Source organism: Notamacropus eugenii, chromosome 2 (assembly GCF_028372415.1).
Source record: "Notamacropus eugenii isolate mMacEug1 chromosome 2, mMacEug1.pri_v2, whole genome shotgun sequence".
Lineage (NCBI taxonomy): Eukaryota > Metazoa > Chordata > Mammalia > Diprotodontia > Macropodidae > Notamacropus > Notamacropus eugenii.
Genome location: NC_092873.1, coordinates 5,552,498 through 5,572,150, shown reverse-complemented (window position 1 = coordinate 5,572,150; position 19,653 = coordinate 5,552,498). Strand labels below are relative to the sequence as shown.

The window sequence follows — 19,653 nt, the reverse complement described above, 5'->3', positions numbered from 1 at the left end:
ATAGGAAAATTGATATAGAGATCTATGGTCTGCAGATCTATATAGAATTATATATTGTTCAATTGTGCCTGACTCTTTGTGACTTCATTTGGAGCTTTCTTGGCAAGGATACTGGAGTGGTTTTGATGAGGCAGAAGAGTACTAGAAGTAGATGGAGCAAGCAGGATGCAGGATATGAGATATGAAATAAAATGCAGGGTACGATCGACCAAAAAGTGATCAAAGAAAACTAGGCATTGAAGCCCCTCACCACGGATTTACCTGTGTGCTTTCACAAAGCACCCCCAATTCCAGAACAACTCTTCCCTTTCCCTCCTCTATTGTCTTTGCTTATCTGTATGATAAAGCACCTCAGGCCTATCTGATATCCCAGGCATTTTGGAGCATGGCTTGCTCCTCCCATTCCCTTGTCCTCTTTTCCTCTATTCCATAAAATTATACTTAAACCAGACACCGAATCCCAATAACCACTTTTGCCTCCTATGAAGAGCAGGGCCGCTCTGCTACCTTAGGTGAGTAGGACTTGCCACCTATGCTCTGCCTCCCCTGAGTTTGACAGTATCACCCCAATAAATGCATTTCTTTAACTTGGACACTGAGTGAACTCTTTCAAGGCAATAGGACCCACACAGCTACTCCTCATCATTTCAGGTGATTCTTGGGGTGCAACCTGAACTCATCAGTCCTCCATTTTCTTCTCCAGCTCATTTGATGGATGAGGAAACTGAGACAAACAGGGTTAAATGACCTGTCCACGGTCACACAGCTAGTAAGTGTCTGAGGCTGGGTTTGAACTTAGATCTTCCTGCCTGCAGGCCAGGCATTCTATCTACTGTGTTACCTAGTTGCCCCCAGATCTATATATTGTGTCCCAAAAGTCTTATCGAAGTTTAAACTATTAAAATACAGACTGGCGTTAAGATTCTTGGCACAGTCTGCAGAGCAAGGAGGTAACCTTCATGCCAAAAAAACCATAGGATTTAGAGATGGAAGGACCTTAGATATCTGGTACCACAACCCCCTCCTTTTACAAATAGACCCATTGACCAAGGTCAGCAAATGATACATATATACACACAAGTACATACGTATACATTGGAAGCACAGTACGGTGGGAGGAGGTCTGACTTGAGAGTCATGAGGGCTGGGTGCTAGTCCCAGCTGTGTCACTCACATTGCTGTGTGACTCTGAGCACATTACTGGCAAACTTTAAAAGCACTAGATAAATGCTAGCAATTGTTATTAGCGCCAGAAAAACAGTCATCTTACACCTTTTCTGATGCAGTTATCATGTAGCATTGAGAAATCTAGTGATCTATGCGCCTTACCTGCTCCTAAAGTGAAAACAGAAGAGAGGGAGGGAAGGTGGAAGAGAGGAAGGGAAGAAAGAAGGGAGAAAGGGAGGGTAGGAGAGAAGAGGGGAGGAGAGGGAGGCTGGGAAGGAAGGAAGGAAGGAAGGAAGGAAGGAAGGAAGGAAGGAAGGAAGGAAGGAAGGAAGGAAGGAGAAAAAAGAAAAGAAGGAAAAGAGGAAGGGAGGGAGCGCGGTTGGGAGGAAGCATTTATTAAACTGCCCCGGTGTGTCAGGCCCTGTGCTAAGTTCTGAGGACCCCAAAAAGGGCAAAGTGCTGCGGCGCCCCAGGAGCTTAATGAATGAGACGGGCACCGCCCCGCCCCTTCCCTGCCCGCGCGGTGGGCACTGTGGGCGCCGGGAGCAGCCGCCCCGGGAATCCTGGATCTCTGAAGTCCCGGACTAGTAGAAGCCAATGACCTCCCCCACCCCACCTCCACCCTCGCCGCGGTTCAAAGCGGGAAAGCCCGGGGCGAGGGGCGGGCAGGGTGTTGGACGGCGGGACCCCGCCTGCTCCATTTAGTGACTCTCCGGTAAATTTGGGGTCTTCAGCGCGCGGACGTTTCCTAGGACGGGCTAGAAAGTAAAGCAGTCGAGGGCGGGGGGAGTTGTCCTCGAGCCTCGGGGCAGTCCCCAGCCCAGAGCGCGGGCTCCGTCACACCTGCGGGCCTCAGGGTTTGTTGATGGATTGACACAACGTTCATGGAAGGGGCGGCGGGGCTAGGGAGAGGAGGAATGGGGTGTGGGGGTCTACGGGCCCGGACGCCGGCAGGCCGAGGCCGGCGAGGACTCTCAAGGTCAAGGGGGCAAGAATGCTGGCCTCCAAGTCGGCCCCTCGGGCCACTATCTGGTGATAATCACAAGGACTTCCCCCGCGGACAGATGCCTCGTGACCCGAGTGCCCGCCACGCCCCAGACGTGGAGCCAGCGCCAGTACCAGGGAACACAGCCCGAGGCCAGCCGGGGGTGGGGTCAGCCGCGCGCAGGGGCAGAACTGAGCTCTGGGACTTATTTGCCGCTGTCCTCAAATGACTAACGAGCGTCAGATAAGTCCCCGCGCAGCCGCACGAGCAGGGAAGGGCCCTTCCTCTCCCCTTGCCCTCGGATTCCCCGCGGTACGGTGCAGCGCGCCTGCGCACGCCCCTTCGCACGCTGGCACGCAAGAGGCGTACGGCGGCGGCTAGGGGTCGCGAGCCGCCGGAGGAGTGGCGGGCGCGCGCGGAGGAGCCCGGGGCGTCGGACGCGTCTCCCCCCCTCCCCACGCCTCCCTCCCCCATCCCCCTCCCGCTCCGCCTCCTCCCCCCCTTCTCCCTTCCCCCTCCCCCCCGACGATGTTTCGCTACGAGGTGAGCGCGGGCCACCGGAAGTGGCCCCCCGGGAAAAGGGGGGAGGGGGACAGAGGGAAGGGGGGACCCCCTCCCCGGGAGGAGTGAGTCGGGGGAGCGGGAGAAGCTGGGCCCGTTACTCCCGTTACACCTACCGAGCGACGCCCGGGCCGGGAGCCGCTGCCCACCGGAGACCGGGGGTCGGGGAGGCTGCCCTGGGGCCTAGGGGAGGGGTCTTCCTCTATAGACTTCGGGGGCTCCCCTTGGACCATGAGGGGCTCCCTCTGCAACTTTAAGGGAGTCCCACTGTAGCCTTGGGGAGCTCCCCCGGGGCCTCGGGGGCCCGTCTGTAACTTTGGGGGAGTCTCTGCATCTTGGGGACGCCCTCGGGGTCTTGGGGCTTCCTTTCCACTTGGCGGAGTTCTCTCCTGAGCCTGGGGTGGGGCCGAGATGAGGGCCTGCCGCTTCCCGGGCTCCCCACCTCTCGGAGGAGCCCCAGGGGGTCGGTGCTGGAGGTGCAGCAGGCCCGGGGGGAGGGGGATGACCGAGAACAGCGCCTGCCTCCGGGCCTCGACCTGGCTACCCAGAGGCCGAGGTCTGGGGCGGTCATAACCTTGACCCAGCTCACAAAGGCCGGAGCCGCCCTCTTGCTGGAAGGCACCGATGATGCCTCTAGGGGAAGCTTGTCTGCGAGCCTCTTAGGTGCAGGCTGCCTTTGGCTTGGAGCTTGGGGTGTGTTTCTATTGCCGCTGCTGCTGCTGCTGTCCTTAGAGAGAAAGGAGAAAGGTTTGCTTTTTGACTTTAATCCCTCCCTTAGGTTTCGGGCAGGAGCTACCTAGACCAAGCCTACCTTGCCCTGAAATTCGGAGCAGGGAGCTTTCTCCAGGACTTTTGTGGGATAAAGAAGGAACCTGAGATCCCCCAGGAGGTGGGGAGGTGGGGAGGTGGGGTGCGTGTTCATCTCCTTCAGTAAAGAGACAGCCCAGACTTGCTTTTTTTGACATTGTGGGAAGAGCCCTGGTCTTGAAGTTAGAAGGGGATTTGAATCTTGCTACTTAATTGCAACTTGGGCACAAGAGTGGAATCAAGCACTAGAAAGAGCTTTAAGGAACATCTACACATCTTATTTTACAAGGGAAGAAACTGAGGCCTGGAGAGGTTAGGTGACTTAGGTGCTAAGTGATGGCAGAGTTGGATTTGAATTCAGGTTTCCTTTCTCACCTTTCATACATTCAACAAGCTTTTATTAAATTCCTGCTATTGGGAAGAGCATTGACTCAGGAAACAGAGGACCCTATTTTGTGTGACATTGGGCAGGCCTTTTCTTTTCTTGGAGTGTTATTTTCCCCATCAGTGACATGAGGAGGTTGAAAAAGCCTTTGATGCCCCTTCCAGCTCTAGACTTGAGCCTATGTGCTGTTCTCTGGAGATACAAAAGTAAAAATTAAACATCCGCTGCCCTTGAGCTTAAGTGCAAATACACACATGTAGTAATTTCTGATAGTGGTGGGAAGGATCAGGAAATATATGAATGAGGTTAAACTTGAGATGAGCTTTGAAGGAGGGTGGAAATTCTGAGAGGTTCATGTGAGGAGGGAAGACTTTATTTACACAGAAAATAGACTTGGTAGGCCTCAGTTTCCTTCTATATCCAGTTGTAAAATTCTGTGATTCCTAACCTGGTGACTTTAAGCAAAGCGATCATAAGCTCATATATCTAGAGCAGGAAGGGACTTCAGATCATCTATTCTAAACTCCCTCATTTTACAGATGTGGAAACTGAGGCCCAAAGAAGTTAATTGACTTGCACAAAAAACCCATCAGTAGTAAAAAGGCAGAGTTGGAATTCAGGTCCCACGTCCTTAGACTCTAAGACTGTCATTCTTTCCACTGTACCACATTGCCTCCCTCATCTTTAAAATAGGGAAATATAGAGCCTCTTTCCCTTACATTCCTCAGCTTCTTGAACATCTCTGTGTTCTGTGATTCTAATGATAATTAGTAGTAATAGTAATAACACTTTGCATTTATATAATGCTTTAAGGTTTGCAAAGTACTTTACAAATATCTCATTTGATCCCCATGACAACCCTGGGAGGTAGGTGCTATTATAATTCCATTTTACACATGAGGAAACTCACAGGAAGAGATTAAATGATTTGTCTGGGATCACAGTGTTAGTAAGGGTGTGAGACAGATTTTGAAGTCAAGTCTTAACTGACTCCAAGTCCAGAACTCTGTCCACTGCACGAGCTAGCTTAGAGAACTGAGTCACAGGGCATAGTGCTAAACCTCTGGTTCATTCACCCCACTAGAATTAATAAGAAGTCTCCATGGAGCCTTGACATCAGGTTTCCCAAACGGCACTAACTTCTGATGGACTTTTGATGACTGTGGAAATAAAGGGTGGGAATAAGTTGGCTGTTGTCATTTTTTAAAAAAGCAGAATGAAATAATTAACAGAGAACAACAAAGTAGGGGAAAAAATTCATATGCCATGCAATTGTGTTTGTGCAAGGCCATGGACATGATTTATCAAGATGTGCTTTGTTAGAAAATGGAGTGAATTGTGAGTCTGAAGATTTGCTATAGAGGCATTTCTTTTTATTTCCCAAGTTAGGGGTGAGAGAATGTTGGGAAATATTTAAAAGAAAGGAGTGATAGATTGAGAAAGAGATGAGCATGGTGGGAAATCAGTTTATAGGGGAAAATACCTAAAACTCAGAGCCAGAAATGTAATATAATTAACTTTCAATTCCTTTTACTACTTCAAACAGATAAGGAAGTTAAGAATTAGTTTCAGTTCTGACATATTTGTAGCAGTTGAGATTTAAGAAGAAATCCCTTTACTAGATTTCTGATGAATCATGTGAAATGATGCAGTCAAGAAAATATTATACGCATTATAAATATAGGCATGTACAAAAATGTAACTAAAGGCAACAGTGCCACAGACAATGCTGGTACTAGACTATCCAAGCACATAGTCATCCTTTCTGCTAACAAAAGGTGACACATTGTCAATGGCAGTGGAGCTATTAGGTCATTTAGCTGAGCTGTTTTCAGAGAATATGCTTGGCAGGTATGGACCTTAGTGTAATGGGTTTGGGATGTTGGAAAGTGTCAATAGTGTGAAAAAATATATCAACAAAACCAAGATTTCTGATAAGAGAAATGAAACCCTGGGAAGAAAAGGAGAAATAGGCTAGCGACTGAGAGAACACTATCCTGAAGGCAAATTCACCTTTGGAACCAGTGTCTCCTGTTAGATAAGGTTGTGTAGAAGACAGACCACAGTCATCAGGAAAGTTAATGGACTACATTCTTCCACAGGGAAGATAGTTCAAGGTGGTCTTTTCAGAGCTGACAATGAAATAGGGGTGTGTGGGCTTGTTGAATACCTTAACCCTGTCTCTTGCCCCTTTAGTCCCTAGAAGATTGTCCTCTGGATGAAGATGATGATGCTTTTCAGGCTCTGGGAGAAGAAGATGAAGATATTGATCAATTCAATGATGACACATTTGGAGCAGGTGCAGTGGGTAGGTGTCACCTCACATTCTAAGCATTCTGGCACCTCTTCCATGCTGGATAGAAGTCACAAACTTAACATCTCTATTTTGGGTCTCTGTGTCTAAAGCTTGATGTTACCATGAAAACAGCATTTATTTTTATGACTTTCAGAAAGAAGTAGAGACCCTGTAACAAGTAGAAAAACTAATTCCAATTTTGAACTGGATTTTGAAATAATTAGGTAGTCAATGGGCCATGAAGCTCTTTTGGGCTTCCCCTCTTAGAGTTGAAAAGCAGTTAACTTATCCTTCAATTAAGAAGGATGACAATAATGACGCGGGTAGAGAAAAAGTGTAACACTAGAGACAGGATGTGAAAATATGTATAGGAATTTAGAGTTGAGGCATTTGTGCACATGAATAATCCAGATAAAGTGTAGTAGGAATCAAATATATACACATGAGCAGTGAGGAAAGAGTAGAAAATAAATAGTAGTGGATGAGGCTGAGGCTGACAAATGAGAGAAAGGAAGGCCTTAGAAGATGCTTAAAGATTTTTCTGCAGCTTTTAAATTTTATTATATATTCAGCTGAGATGAAGACAGAGGGGAAAAACTGATAAAGAATATAAGTCTGGGAATTGAGTTCTGTAGAATTCCATAGAGAACTGAGGAACTATCACTAGAAGAAACAGAGCGCTATTCTAGGTACCAGCCAGAATTGTAAGAGAAAGGGCTCAAAGGCCTTCTGGACTGTGTCCTTGGCTATGAAGACAAGCCAAAAAGATGCCATGCTCCAAGGTATTGGAGACTACTGGTACCAGGGTGAAAGGATAAGTTGTGGGATAGAGTCATGGGGCAGAGAGCTATCATTTTGTCTTATCTTTAGGACAATAGCATTCATAGACAGCTAATGTAACAACATAGCACAAAATAACTGAGCACTAACATCTAGATCCATTTTTATCCACAAAGAGCATGTTCTATTTTCCCCCTTTCACAGAGTCTTCAATGTTAAAGTAAACTTTGACTGAATTGGTTCATGGATATTGCATTATTATGGCTCAGTCTTAAACCTGCTACCATGGAAAGAATGATCTTTGCCCTCTGAGTAACTTTCAGTTTACTCTGGGCAAAGTAATTTACTTAGAGTATGTTCCCTCGAAAAGTGAGAGTGCTAATACATATTGGTGTTGAAAAACTACGAAGAACAGAATGCAGAAAATAAAAGAGTTAAAATAATTTCCTGTGAGGTTACTTGCTGACCTTGAGAGGAAGCATGACTAAGAAGAATTTTGCAGTCAACAAACTTTCAAACTTTTTTCAAGGTAGTGATTTTCTTTTGAGAAAATCTTGTAGTAAGAGAGTGGAGTTCACACACACACACACACACACACACACACACACACACACACATACATGCTACCTCTCTTCAATAATTATAAGCAACACCATGTAAATACCAGTAATTACAATTATATTAATGAGCACCTTTAGCCTGCTTCGTATAACTGTTATATGTTCAGAGACTCAGCTTTTTGATTGAATCAGCCTGGCAGTGTTAGTAACTATGGGTTAGTGGTACTAAGTATCAGACTTCCTTAAGAAAATATGTGATTCTGCTCTGTATAAGTTAAGTTTTTATGTTATCTTAGAGTAGTAAACTTGGAAGTAAAATTTTAACAAGGCAAAACTTGTGCACCAAACAAACTGAAAGAAGGAGCTGCTTGCTTGTCATCTTTACTTTGTTGAACGTCAGTATTTCTTCTATATACCTTCTAACATAATACTCTGTCTTTCTTAGGAACTGTGATTGGTCCCAAATTAAGTCTTCATTACTCCTTGATCATCTCTCTTGCTCTTGTCCTTTAATGCTCCTTGATCTTTCAGGGTTGTCCTCAAGGCCACCTGAATTTACCACCAGTTTGGCTGGTGGGATTGTCTAAATCCAAAAGCAGCTAAGAATCTGAGAGTTTGGTCTTAATGTCAGTATTTTTTGGTTGAAAGGAAACAGGTCTTGATTTAAATGGCCAAGTGTACAAATCACCACCGCTGCCTCCTCTTTCTCCTTTCTCTTCCTCCTCCTTTTTCCTTCTCCTTTTTTTCTTCCCCCTTCTCCTCCCCCATCACACCTCTTGTTTTCTTCATGACTTTCAATGGCACTTGTGACCTACATGGATTGAGGTCAAACTTTTTCGTATCTGAGTAACTGCATTCTTTAGGTCATGTGAAAAGTACAGAGAGTAAAGTGTTGCCTCACAGTGAGTACACTGGAACTCAAAATGCCACACACTGTTTCCAAGTGACCTTATACATTTATTGAAAAAAGAATGAAAATGATAAGATTATGGTATACTATGCAAACATGCCTCTTTGATTCAAGATTAAATGTCTAACTTTAAAAATAGAACTTCTTGACCAGAGGAATTACCAAACCAGTGATTTTATTCTTCTTTTCAATTTAGAAAATTTTATTTTAGCTCTCATCCAACTACACCCCCTGACAGGGGGCAGAAAAGAAAAGAACAAAGCCTTGTAACAAATACACATTGTCAAGCAAAAAAAAAATTCCTGTATCACCATGTCCAGAGACATATTTCAGTCCATGCCTTGAAATGGAGTTAGGTAGCATGCTTTATCATCAGTCCTCTGATATTACAAACTAACAGTTTGAAAAGGTTGCTCTTTCTGCTTTCTTTCTTTGTTTTTAATCATATAGAATAAGTAGGATCTTAGTAGGGGAAGTGGCAAGTAAGAAAATGTGCAGTGGTAACCTTTGCACTGAAGGAAGCATGGCTTGAAATAACTCATTATTTACCCAACCATCTGTGTCACAAATGTTTTCTTTTCTGTAGATATTACAGCCCAAACATAGTATGTTAGTGCCATGAAAAACTATTGGAATTTGTAGGTGACTTTAGATTTTTTTATATAGAAAGGAAGATTTTTTTTATATAGAAACGAAAATTTTTAATGGACCATTTATTCCAATAAATAGTTGTTGAACAAGCAAGGAAATCAGTATGTCTGGGAAAGCACCCACAAATCTTAATGCTTCTGTAAACACATTTGGTATGTCTTTTCTAGATCTGCCATCTTTGGTACCAGAATAAACCATTATTTCAGGGTTAGAGAAGATCCTTTGTTTCCTAATTAATGTTTCCAAAGCTACAATGCTTCCTAGGAATGTTGTCAAATGTAGTTTTCCCATAGTTACAAGGTATGGGAAATTATTTATCCCATTCCAGGGTGCATTGGTTTGCCATGAAGGTGATGAATATAAGCATTTATTTTGCTTGTTTGTAATATTTAATTTTATATTGGGCCTCAGTGCTTTAAGAAAAGGCAAAAAAAGAAAATAAAAGTCAAACAAGCTAGAGTCTTGCTATATCACAGAAATTCAGAGTTGGAAGGAACTTCACAGACCATGCAATCCAGACTGCCTGAACAAGAACTGTACAACTATTCAACAAGTGATGATCCAGCCTGTGCTTGATGGCATCCAAGGAGGGAAAGCGCAGGCCTTATGGCAAGCCTGAATTTTCCCCTTCAAAGTGTTTCTCTCTGGGGCAAAATAGAATGAAGACAATCTTTTTTTTCACCTGATAACCCTCTAAATATTTGACTCCTCTAAGCCTTGACTTGCCCTGGCTAAACAAGCCTGTCTTCTAGTCATTGTTTGGTGTGATCTCAAGGCCCTTTACTCTCTGGTGAGACACTTTACAGCTCATCGTTGTGCTTCCTAAAATGTGACGTGTAGAATTGAACACCACTCCCCAAATATAAAGAGTTTACACTTATCTGTACATGGTTGAGTGAAAAGATTGCTGGATTATGAATTAGAACCTGGGTTCTAGTTTTGTCCCTACTTTTTTTCCTCAGTGACTTTCTTAACATTTGTTGCTCTAAGATTCCTCATCTATAAAATGGAGGGCCTTAAATGTTATTCTGTATGGTGCTACATAATATCAAGTATAGAGTTAGACATTTGTCCTTGATCTCTTGCCATATGTTGCCTAAGAGAGACAACATTGATACATAACCTGTCCAGAAAACCTACAAGCAATTTATCCACAAGTTTAACACAAAATATGTAATGTATACAACCAAAGAGGAACATTATTGTATACTGTGAATGGATAAAGAATTGTATATTTAAATGGAATGGAGTTAGGAAGAGAATGCTATTTCTTTTAGTTCCATATCAAGTTTCAGAGAAGTAGAGATTTTGGGATCTCTTCAGTGAATGAGATTGAGCTTGATCTGAGAATAGTATTTCTCATAGATGTAGGAATGAATTGGTTATAGTAAAGTAGCTTTGGAAGCAGGAAAGAAGTGTGGTTTAGGAAAGCTGAAATGTGTGGTGATCAGCTCTACTCATCACAAGAGTGAGGCCCTAAGACACCAGGACAGCATGGTGGTAACAATAAGAAGAGGTGTCTTGGCAAAACTGTCACAGATTGAGAGTAAAAGTGATGTTACAATCTGTGAAGGGAAAAAGCATCCCCAAGGAACAGCAGGTAAGCAGAAGCTGGACGAACGTATTCTGTAGGAATAAAAAGGAAGAGGCAGAGTTGGGAGGTGAGGGGAGGACATGAACATGAGTACTCCAGACATCAACAGTGCTAGTGCAGTGCTAGTTTAATATTTCTGGGGAAGCTTGTTGTTTGAGTCATGTTTGAGCAAGACCCATGAGTGGTATGAACACAAGCAAGTCTCAGTATCAGTTTTTTAAGATGCCTTAAAATCAGTTCCATAAATGCCAGTGATGTGCTAGACAGGATATTACATTTAAGCAAGACTTTATCTGAGCTCTGATCTGTTCTTGAAATGGGCAGTGACTTTTGTTCCACTTTTTTTCTCCTTTTAAAACAAAAATACCATCTTTTTTGTACCTAATTCACAGAGGTATACTTTAGATTAACATGAACACCATCAATAAATTCCTGGGTTAAAGGAGAGGGAGGGAGGTGAAAAAAAGGGGTAAGATCTCTGTCTTCCTGGAGTTAGTAGAATAAAGAATACATGTACAAATAACTGATTTTTAAGTGTGTTTATTGAGAAATATAAAGTGCTGGAAGAGATAGGGACACATTTTTCTGGCTGGGAGGATCAAGGACATAGCTAAGAATTGAACAAGCCAACAGGATTAAGGAGCATGCCAGTCAGAGAGAATACCATGAGTAAAACCCACAAGTAAAGAATTTCAGAGCAGGCTTCCAAATTAGGAAGTAGCAATTTGGTTAGAGGGTCGAATGTATAATTGGGAGTATTCTGTAAGAATAGAAAGATTCATTGTGACCACCTAAATCATGGTGAGCCTAAAGTGAAAGACTGAGCTTTATTTAGTTGGTGAAGGGGATCTTCAAAGGTATTTGAGATGTGAAGGTTCATGATCAGAGGTTTTGCTAGAGATTAATCTAACAGTAGTAATTAACTTGTAACAAATATCCAATTTGCACAAGTTATTATCTCCTTTAGCCCTAAGTCTATGCAGGTTCTAGGACTTCTGGGATATTTGAGACTTTGAACTTAGTACACTAGCAAGGCAGAACCCACAAAATAACTATGTGTTGCTCCCAAAAGAGAAGTATTTAATGGATTTAGTCAGGATATGTACTGTATATTTGTTCAGTAATGATCATGTTGATCTAGTATGCACTAAAGTACAATCAGTAAGCATTTATTAAGCACCTTCTGTGTACCAGGTAATGTTCTGGGAACTCAGAGTACAAATATAAAGAATTCTTACTTTCAGGGAATTTATATTCTAACAAGCACATGATCCATAGGCTGTTGGGAATCCTTAGCTCAACAACATAGAAACTTATCCATTATAAATTCTGTATAATAAAACTTACAGTTCTTAACCCTAGTCTTAAACAGAAAAAATAATGATTCCAGTAAAAGGAGCACTGAGTGTTTGTTTTGCTTTTGTCTTTGTATTCAAGCGCTTAACACAGTATCTGGTATGTAGTAGGCACTTAGTGCATGTAGATTAAGAGAATGACACTAAGTTACCTCTCCTAGACCTTCTGAACTCTGTCCATATGGACCAGAGTTGGGGGGTAGGGAAAGTGGAATAGAGAGGAAAAAGGAGACAGAGCAGGGTTCTGCTACATAGTTCAGCTTCAGATTAGAACAGACCTAGATCAGCAAGCAAGGCTAGGAAGGAGACCCAGAGTTCTGCTGACTACTGAGAGGAGGGAGGGAAAAGTGAAAGCAAAGTTTCCAGGCTCCTGCTCCTTTCAGAACAGCCATACAAGGCAACAGAATGAAAGGGGAAGATTACGGGCCAAAAATCTAGAGGAGCTTTGTCTGCTTTTAATCATTCTACATCACACACACTGTTGTTTTTTTTTTTTTTAGAACCACCTCCTTAGAGGTGATGCAGAGCTCATGCAAGTTGAAGTCTGTAATGCAGAAATCAGTTTAGAAAGGAGTCTGATCCCCAGTAAGTTAGCTCAATCATCTTCCTTATTGTGGTATATTTTATTGATTCAAGAGGGTCCTGCCTCTATCTCTGATAGGAAACCACCCCCTCAACTGTGACTGATTGAGGGTCATTCCTGTATTAGTGGAAGCTAGGTGGGAGAAGGGCAGGACACTCTTTTAAATAGCCAGAAGGTATTAACTGTTAAATACAGGATTACCAGTTTGTGGAACTTGGGATACCTCATAACAAATATAAAAAGTAATGAAACTTGTAACCAAGATGGTGGCATTAAGAATAGAGAAAGGAGGCTGGCTGTGAGAGATTTTAGAAATAGAATATTTCCGAATGTGAAACTTTGCAGTTAATTAAGGGTGTGGTGGAAAGCAAGGGTGAGGGAAGAATCCTTGAGGATTTTGATGTTCAGACGTTTTAGGGTGATTGGAAAGATAATGATAAATTGTGGGGAGAGGGGAGCAGCTTTTAGGAGAAAGATGAATTTCACTTTAAACATGTTGAGTCTGAGGTGTCAATGCAGTAGCCTGGTGGGAGCATCCACAAACTAGTTGAAACTTCAAGTTACATAGCTGAAAGAGAGAGAGGTCAGGACTGGAGACATCCCTTTGGGACTCTTCCCCTTAGAGGTGATGGTGGAAACTAGAAGTAGAGGTAATTCTGAAGGAAGAGAGAATATAAAAAGAGGTCCAAGGACAAGAATTTATAAATTGATAAACCTCAGTTAGCTAGTGATCTATAACAAAAATGCCTTTATTAGCCATATTTCATCTTTGTGGTTTTCTTGTAGATGATGATTGGCAGGAAGCACATGAGCGCCTGGCTGAATTGGAAGAGAAGCCAGTGGTGGCAGTCGCACAGACGGGCAATGGGAGCACTGATGAGATGGACCTGCTGGGAGACCATGAAGAAAACCTGGCCGAAAGACTCAGTAAAATGGTGATTGACAATGAACTGGAGGACCCAGCTATCATGAGGGCACTGCAGACCAGGCCTGTTGTGCAGGTGAGTGGATCCCCAGACTCTTAGAAGGACTTCGAAGGTGGACCCTTCCTGGGATCTCCACCCAGGCAATCATTGAATAATGTCTTAAGCTTTGCAACTTTTTACTGTGCTACAGCTCATAATAAACTTGTTTCTAAGAGTGAATAAAGGCTTTTAGTAGTAATAGGCCTTCATATAAGGCCAAGTGGTGAATAGTGAAATGTGTTTTCTCAGATTGTTGAACTCTGTATATCCTCATTCGGGTGAATAAAGCAACCAGAGAATTCAAACTGTTCCAGAGTTCCAATAGTTGTTCATCTCTTTTCCCTTTTTTGCACCACCAGCCTGGAGGTCTCAATTCTAGCATTTGGGATGGCTCTGCCGTTCTGAGACGCATACGAGGACCACTTCTTGCTCAGGTAATGTGTTAATTACGTTAATAACCCAGAGTGTGCTTTCAGTTTACCATTGTGAAATATATCATGATTTTAGCAGAATGGAAGTCCCTTGAGAAACTCAGTATCCCCAGTGATTTGCACAATCGATATGTTGAGTGCTTAATACTCAGTTCAGCAAATATTTGTTAAGGCATATTGAAATGTGAGGTACAGTAGTGACTGAAAAAGCCTAGTCTAGGATAACTTTTGTTGCCCCAGTTTGGAGTATTCCTTTTTTGCCACTTAAATTCAGTTTGACCATTCACCACGGTAACTGTGCCACTGATTCAGGTCATATTATCTGAAAATGTTTTAGTATTTCTAAAATTGCTAAAGCACTTATATGTCCAATTTTCTAATGACTCTTTTTTCAATCAGGAAATGCCCACAGTGTCTGTGTTAGAATATGCCTTGCCTCAGAGACCCCCACAGGGCCCGGAAGAGGAGCGGGACCTTTCTGAGCGGGCATTACCGAGGCGTTCAACTTCTCCTGTCATTGGGAGCCCTCCTGTCAGAGCGGTCCCAATAGGCACCCCACCTAAGCAGATGGCTGTACCCAGCTTTAACCAGCAGGTATGTCTCATTCACAGGCACTCAGCCCAGGATATTGGGAATCTGGGCAAAATCATTTAGTGAATTTGTTCTGGGAGGAGGGGGGAAGATTTTGGTAGGCCTTGAATTAGAAAGGAAAATAGCCAATTTAGAGTAAAGAAGAGAAAGATGCCCCTACCATTCATTGCTGCTGCTGCTGTCTAATAATTGAAAACAGATACATTACCACTTGATGGTATTTTAAAAAATATTTTGGTGGCTATCCAAAACACTGCCAGATAATTAAAGGCTGGGGGGAATGGGAACACACAGTGCTGTCCACATCCCTTTGTACCCTTAAGATGTCCCTGCTTTCCCTAGAGCCTGTGCAGTCCTGTTCCATAGACTTTCCTCCACCTGAAACCAGCAGCTGAAAAGGAAGGCCCATTTGGAAGGTATGGGGGGAGGGAGGTACTGGAATGCCCCAGCCAGGATCACTTCTATCTGAAACATTAGAAAGTCACAGTGTGTCATGAAGCTGCTGAGCATGGAGGCCATATCAGAATATCATAAAGTCTCCAGAATGGAGCTTAGTTAATCCTCCAGCTTTCTTATCCATTCCCATCCCTAACTATTTACCAAAATGTGCCATCATGGGAGTGAGAATTTGCAAGTCCGAGAATTTGCTAGTACCTCCCTCAGCATGGAAGGGGTGGGGATACTGGAGAATTAGCTAAATCTCCCTCAGCTAAAATGGGCACATTGTTTGTGAGCAAGAGAAAAGAGCAGGAGGTCCATGCTTGAACTTGTTTAGAAGCAGGGCCATCAATTTCCATTTTACTTCAACACCAAAATCTGAGGGGAGGGACACTTAGAGTAGGTGAAAGAGAAACTGACTTGTGTTGAAGACCAATTCTATGGGGTTTCTTTTTGTTCTGACAGATTCTTTGTCCGAAGCCTGTTCATGTTCGTGCCCCAATGCCACAGCGATATCCTGCTCCCTATGGCGAGAGGATGTCTCCAAACCAGCTGTGCGGTGTTGCGGTATTATACTTTCTTACTTACTATGGATGTGCATGTGTTTACATCCTGTACCATCCTCTGCTGCCTGTCTCCTGAACCTGGACTTGTATTTTCTACACTCTTTCTACTTCAGTTTCTTAATCTGAATCTCAAAAGGTCCTAAGGCCTAGTATGATTCATGCCTCTCAATTATTTCTCTTTCCTCAACTTTCTCTTCTTTACAAATCCAGGCTCTTGTGAGTTTGATCAGCTTACCTTTGAATTTTTAATTCTTCTTTACCATTTACTTCTCCATGTTAAATAATCAGTTTGTCTATCTATGTCTTGAAGTATCATTCCTTCTCCATTTTGTTCCTTCTAGATAATACCTTGAGTATTATCTAGTATCTTACTCAAGTTGTTAAATTTGTTATTTTTACATGTGACCCAAATATGTTTTCTATTCCTGCTTTGAGTGTATATGTATATTTTATTGGTTGATTTTTTAGGTTTAGAATAAGCTTTCAGTTTTCCCCTTTCTTTTCCAGAACTCTTCCCTTCTGGGCCACCCATTCCCTCCCAGTGTCACGCCTGTTCTCAGCCCAATTCAGAGGGCACAGCTTCTAGGAGGAGCACAGGTAAAGCTGTGGCTTTCTTTCTCTCTCTCTCTCTGTTGCCTCTTACTTTCTGGCCTAAGGAGATAGCATTTGAGTTTTGTGACTACTCTGTCACTCCTTAGCATATTTTCTGAGTTGCTTTTCTCAGTAAAGCTATTTTTAAAAAATTATTTATTTAGTATTTTATTTTTTTCCCATCAGTAAAGCTATTGATAGAGAAAATACTCTCTGGTGGATACAAGTTGCTGATCTGTTGGCATAAGGTCCTTTGTAGCTGAACTGAAGGTTTTGTTCCTTTCTGTACCTGTAGCCTGGACGAATGTCTCCCAGCCAGTTTGCTCGTCTCTCTGGATTTGTAAGCAGTCCCCTTGCTACTATGAATCCCAAGTTGCTTCAAGGACGGGTTGGGCAAATGATTCCCCCAGCTCCTGGCTTCCGTGCCTTCTTTGGCGCACCTCCATCAGCTACACCACCCCCAGCACAGCAGCATCCCTCCTGCCCAGGACCTCACCTGCAAAACCTAAGGTAACCAAAATAAAATGTTTCATTTTGCTTGAGTATAGCTCATTGGATGCTCACTGAATTTCTTCTGTGATGACAAAGTGTAGTACAGCGTGTGCTAGAAACAGGTCCCTGTTTCTAGAATGAGAAATTCAGCAAAACTGGTATATACTTTTGCTAGCCCTTTGCTTAAATGTCAGGACTGTCTTTAAGAAATGAGTACTTTCAGGGACTTACTTTTCAGATGCTTTTATATCAAATCACAACCAGATCTCCTAAAGTCAATGAAGACTTTTATAACTTAGTGCCTTAAAATGCTATCCACTTATAAACCTGAATTTGTTAACCACCACCTATCAGCTAAGTGAAGAGCAGTCCTAACACACAAGTACTTCCCGTATCTTGGATGATTCTTGGAAGTTATTTTTGTTTTTCCGCAGACCTCAGTCCCAGATGTTCAGACCAGACACAACTCACCTTCACCCACAGCACCGTCGACTCTTACATCAGAGACAGCAACAGAATAGAAAGTGAGTACCATGTTCTCTTGAGTTTGGATAATGTTAATAGGAGAAATTGTTTCTGTTTTACACTGATTGTTTTGACATTTAGGGAATGCCCTCATGAATTAACTGATCAAATAATGACAATATCAACAATAATAAAAATAGTAACAGCACTAATGTAGCAGTTTAAAGTTTGCATAGCCCATTACATGTGTAAACTCTTTTGGTCCTGTAGGTGTGATTATGATCCTCATTTTACAGATGAGAAAACTGAGGCAAACTGAGGTTAAGTGACTTTGTCAGGGTCACACAGCTAGTAAGCATCTGAGGCAAGGTTACAACTCAGGCTTCCTGAAAATGTATTACTCCCTTTTGTATGTGTAAGAGGAAAAGAGAAAAAAAAGCAATGAGGAAAAAAGGAAAAAGAAATTCTGACATTTCACCTGGGCAGTTTGACAGTGCCCATATATTTGATTGTGAATATTAGACATTATTAGACAGTGTAGTAGAATGGGTGGAGTGGTGGTCTTAGAATCTGAAGACCTGGATTCAAATGCTGGTTGCAGCACATTTAGCTATGTGACCATGGGCAAGTCACTTAACCCCTAGAGACTCAGTCTCCTCACCTCTGCTAGAGTCTGATATTACACTACCTGCCTTACAGGGCTTGTATGAGAAGATTGCTCTGAAAATCTTAAAACATTATAGACATAGGAAGTTATGGTCCCCTGTCTTTTAACTTTATATAAAAGTGATGAGCAATAAATGAAGAAATTTATGAAATTTGTTGAGTTACTTGGAAGAAATATTCTATGTAAATTTGAATTTTTTGAACTATTGGTAAGTAGTATAAACCTCTTCTCTAATTTTCATAAGTATTAATATTAAACTAAAATAGTCTACATTTCCCTGAGTCTTTAAAAACAAGGGTATGATGCTTGTCCTTTTGATCCCCTGACTTTTATAGTTTCTGGCCTCTTTCCTGGGACCTCGTTCACCTGGTTTTCCTTACTGCCTGTTCGCTCAGTCTTTGCCACCTTGCTTTAGCTGTGACTTTCCTTCTTGGTAGCCCTTCCATGTGCACAGCAGAACACAAAAATTGTATGGGAAACAATGAATCTCCATTTGTTCAAGTTCCACATGTTACTTTCAAAACTTTCCTGCTTCTCCATGCCTTCTTCTGTGCACTTGTAAAAATGTTTCAACAGCATGTTCACTTTCTCTCTTTGTTCTCTCTTTCTCTTTTAAACTCCCTGACAATTAAAAAATAAGATAAAAAAGACTACCAGGGAAGCATGACCAAGCACAGGCTCTTTCTGCACCCTGAGTCCATCCCATCTCCATGAGGTCCCATCATGGGTCCTCCCCAAAACTTGCTTGCTTGTCACTTTGATTGGAGTTCTTTAAGGTGTTTCCAAGATGTTTTCCTTTACAATGTTACACTTGTACAAATGTTCTCTTGGTTCTGCTCACTTCACTCTGCATCAGTTCATACTCAGGATTTTCTGAAATCATCTCTCTTCATTTCTTATGCCACAATATACTCATTACATTCACGTACTATAATTAGTTCAGCCATTCCCCAATAGATGGCATCAGTTTCTGTCCTTTGCTTTTCTTTTTTCCCCCTTTCGTATCCCTTTAAGGATCAGAAAGTTTTGTTTGTGACTGTTCTATTCCTTGTATCTTCTTCACTCTTCCCCCTGCATTTATTTCCCTGTTGAGTTTAATAAATTTCTATAATAAACTCCGTGTGTTTAACCCTCTTGTGTCTGTTTTAGATAAAAGTGAGATATATCTGATGTTGCTCCTCTGCGCCCCTTTCCTCTTTGTGTACTGTTCTCACACACCTTAACTATGAGAAATAGCAAGTTCTATCCCTTTCTTCCTTCTTTCTCCACTAATATACTCTTCTCTTTTCCTCTCTTAAAACCTTCAGAACAGAAATAGTACCAGTCCCCAGGTCTTTTTCTGTATTTAACTTCCTCAATATCCTTTGAAGACATCAAAGTTCCTGTGGAACACATGTTTTTTCTCCCCCATTAGAATGTTAACTCTGCCTCAACATACCGCCCCTTTCAGTTCAAATATAATTCTCTTTGTAGGGTTCTCTACACTCTTGTGTTTGTATTTCAAAGTTCCGACCCAGTTTTGGTCTTTTCATTAGAAATTCAAGAAAATTTTTTATTCCATTAAAAGTCACTTTTTCCCCTGTAGGATTATATTCTGCTTTGCAGTATATCTGGTCTTTGGTGGTAAGGTTATCTCTTTTGCCTTATAGATTAAGTAGAAGCTACCAGGTCTTCTGTGATCCTGCCTGTGAGTCCCTGGTAGTTGAGCTGTTTTCTTTCTGAAGCCTTACAGTATTTTTATTTTTATGTGGAAGCTCTGGATCTTGACTGTGATATTTCTAGAATATTTTCTCTTGGAGTTTTTTTTTCAGGA

General features: G+C 42.3%; 1 protein-coding gene across 3 annotated transcripts in view; it reads left to right on the top strand.

The window, feature by feature from the left end:
* The first annotated feature begins 2,544 nt into the window (after positions 1-2,544).
* PATL1 (PAT1 homolog 1, processing body mRNA decay factor) overlaps positions 2,545-19,653 on the top strand; it is a 39,148-nt gene continuing 22,039 nt past the window's right edge. The window contains exons 1-9 of one of the 3 annotated variants that reach the window (XM_072638712.1): positions 2,545-2,695; positions 6,102-6,213; positions 13,421-13,635; positions 13,959-14,033; positions 14,430-14,624; positions 15,525-15,626; positions 16,133-16,222; positions 16,512-16,726; positions 17,143-17,232. In XM_072638712.1, coding sequence (XP_072494813.1) covers positions 2,681-2,695; positions 6,102-6,213; positions 13,421-13,635; positions 13,959-14,033; positions 14,430-14,624; positions 15,525-15,626; positions 16,133-16,222; positions 16,512-16,726; positions 17,143-17,232 — 1,109 coding nt within the window. In that variant the 5' untranslated portion in view covers positions 2,545-2,680. Of the gene's footprint in view, positions 2,696-3,276; positions 3,461-6,101; positions 6,214-12,553; positions 12,637-13,420; positions 13,636-13,958; positions 14,034-14,429; positions 14,625-15,524; positions 15,627-16,132; positions 16,223-16,511; positions 16,727-17,142; positions 17,233-19,653 lie in introns of those variants that run through there. The other 2 variants (XM_072638711.1, XM_072638710.1) reach the window with 2 other exon arrangements.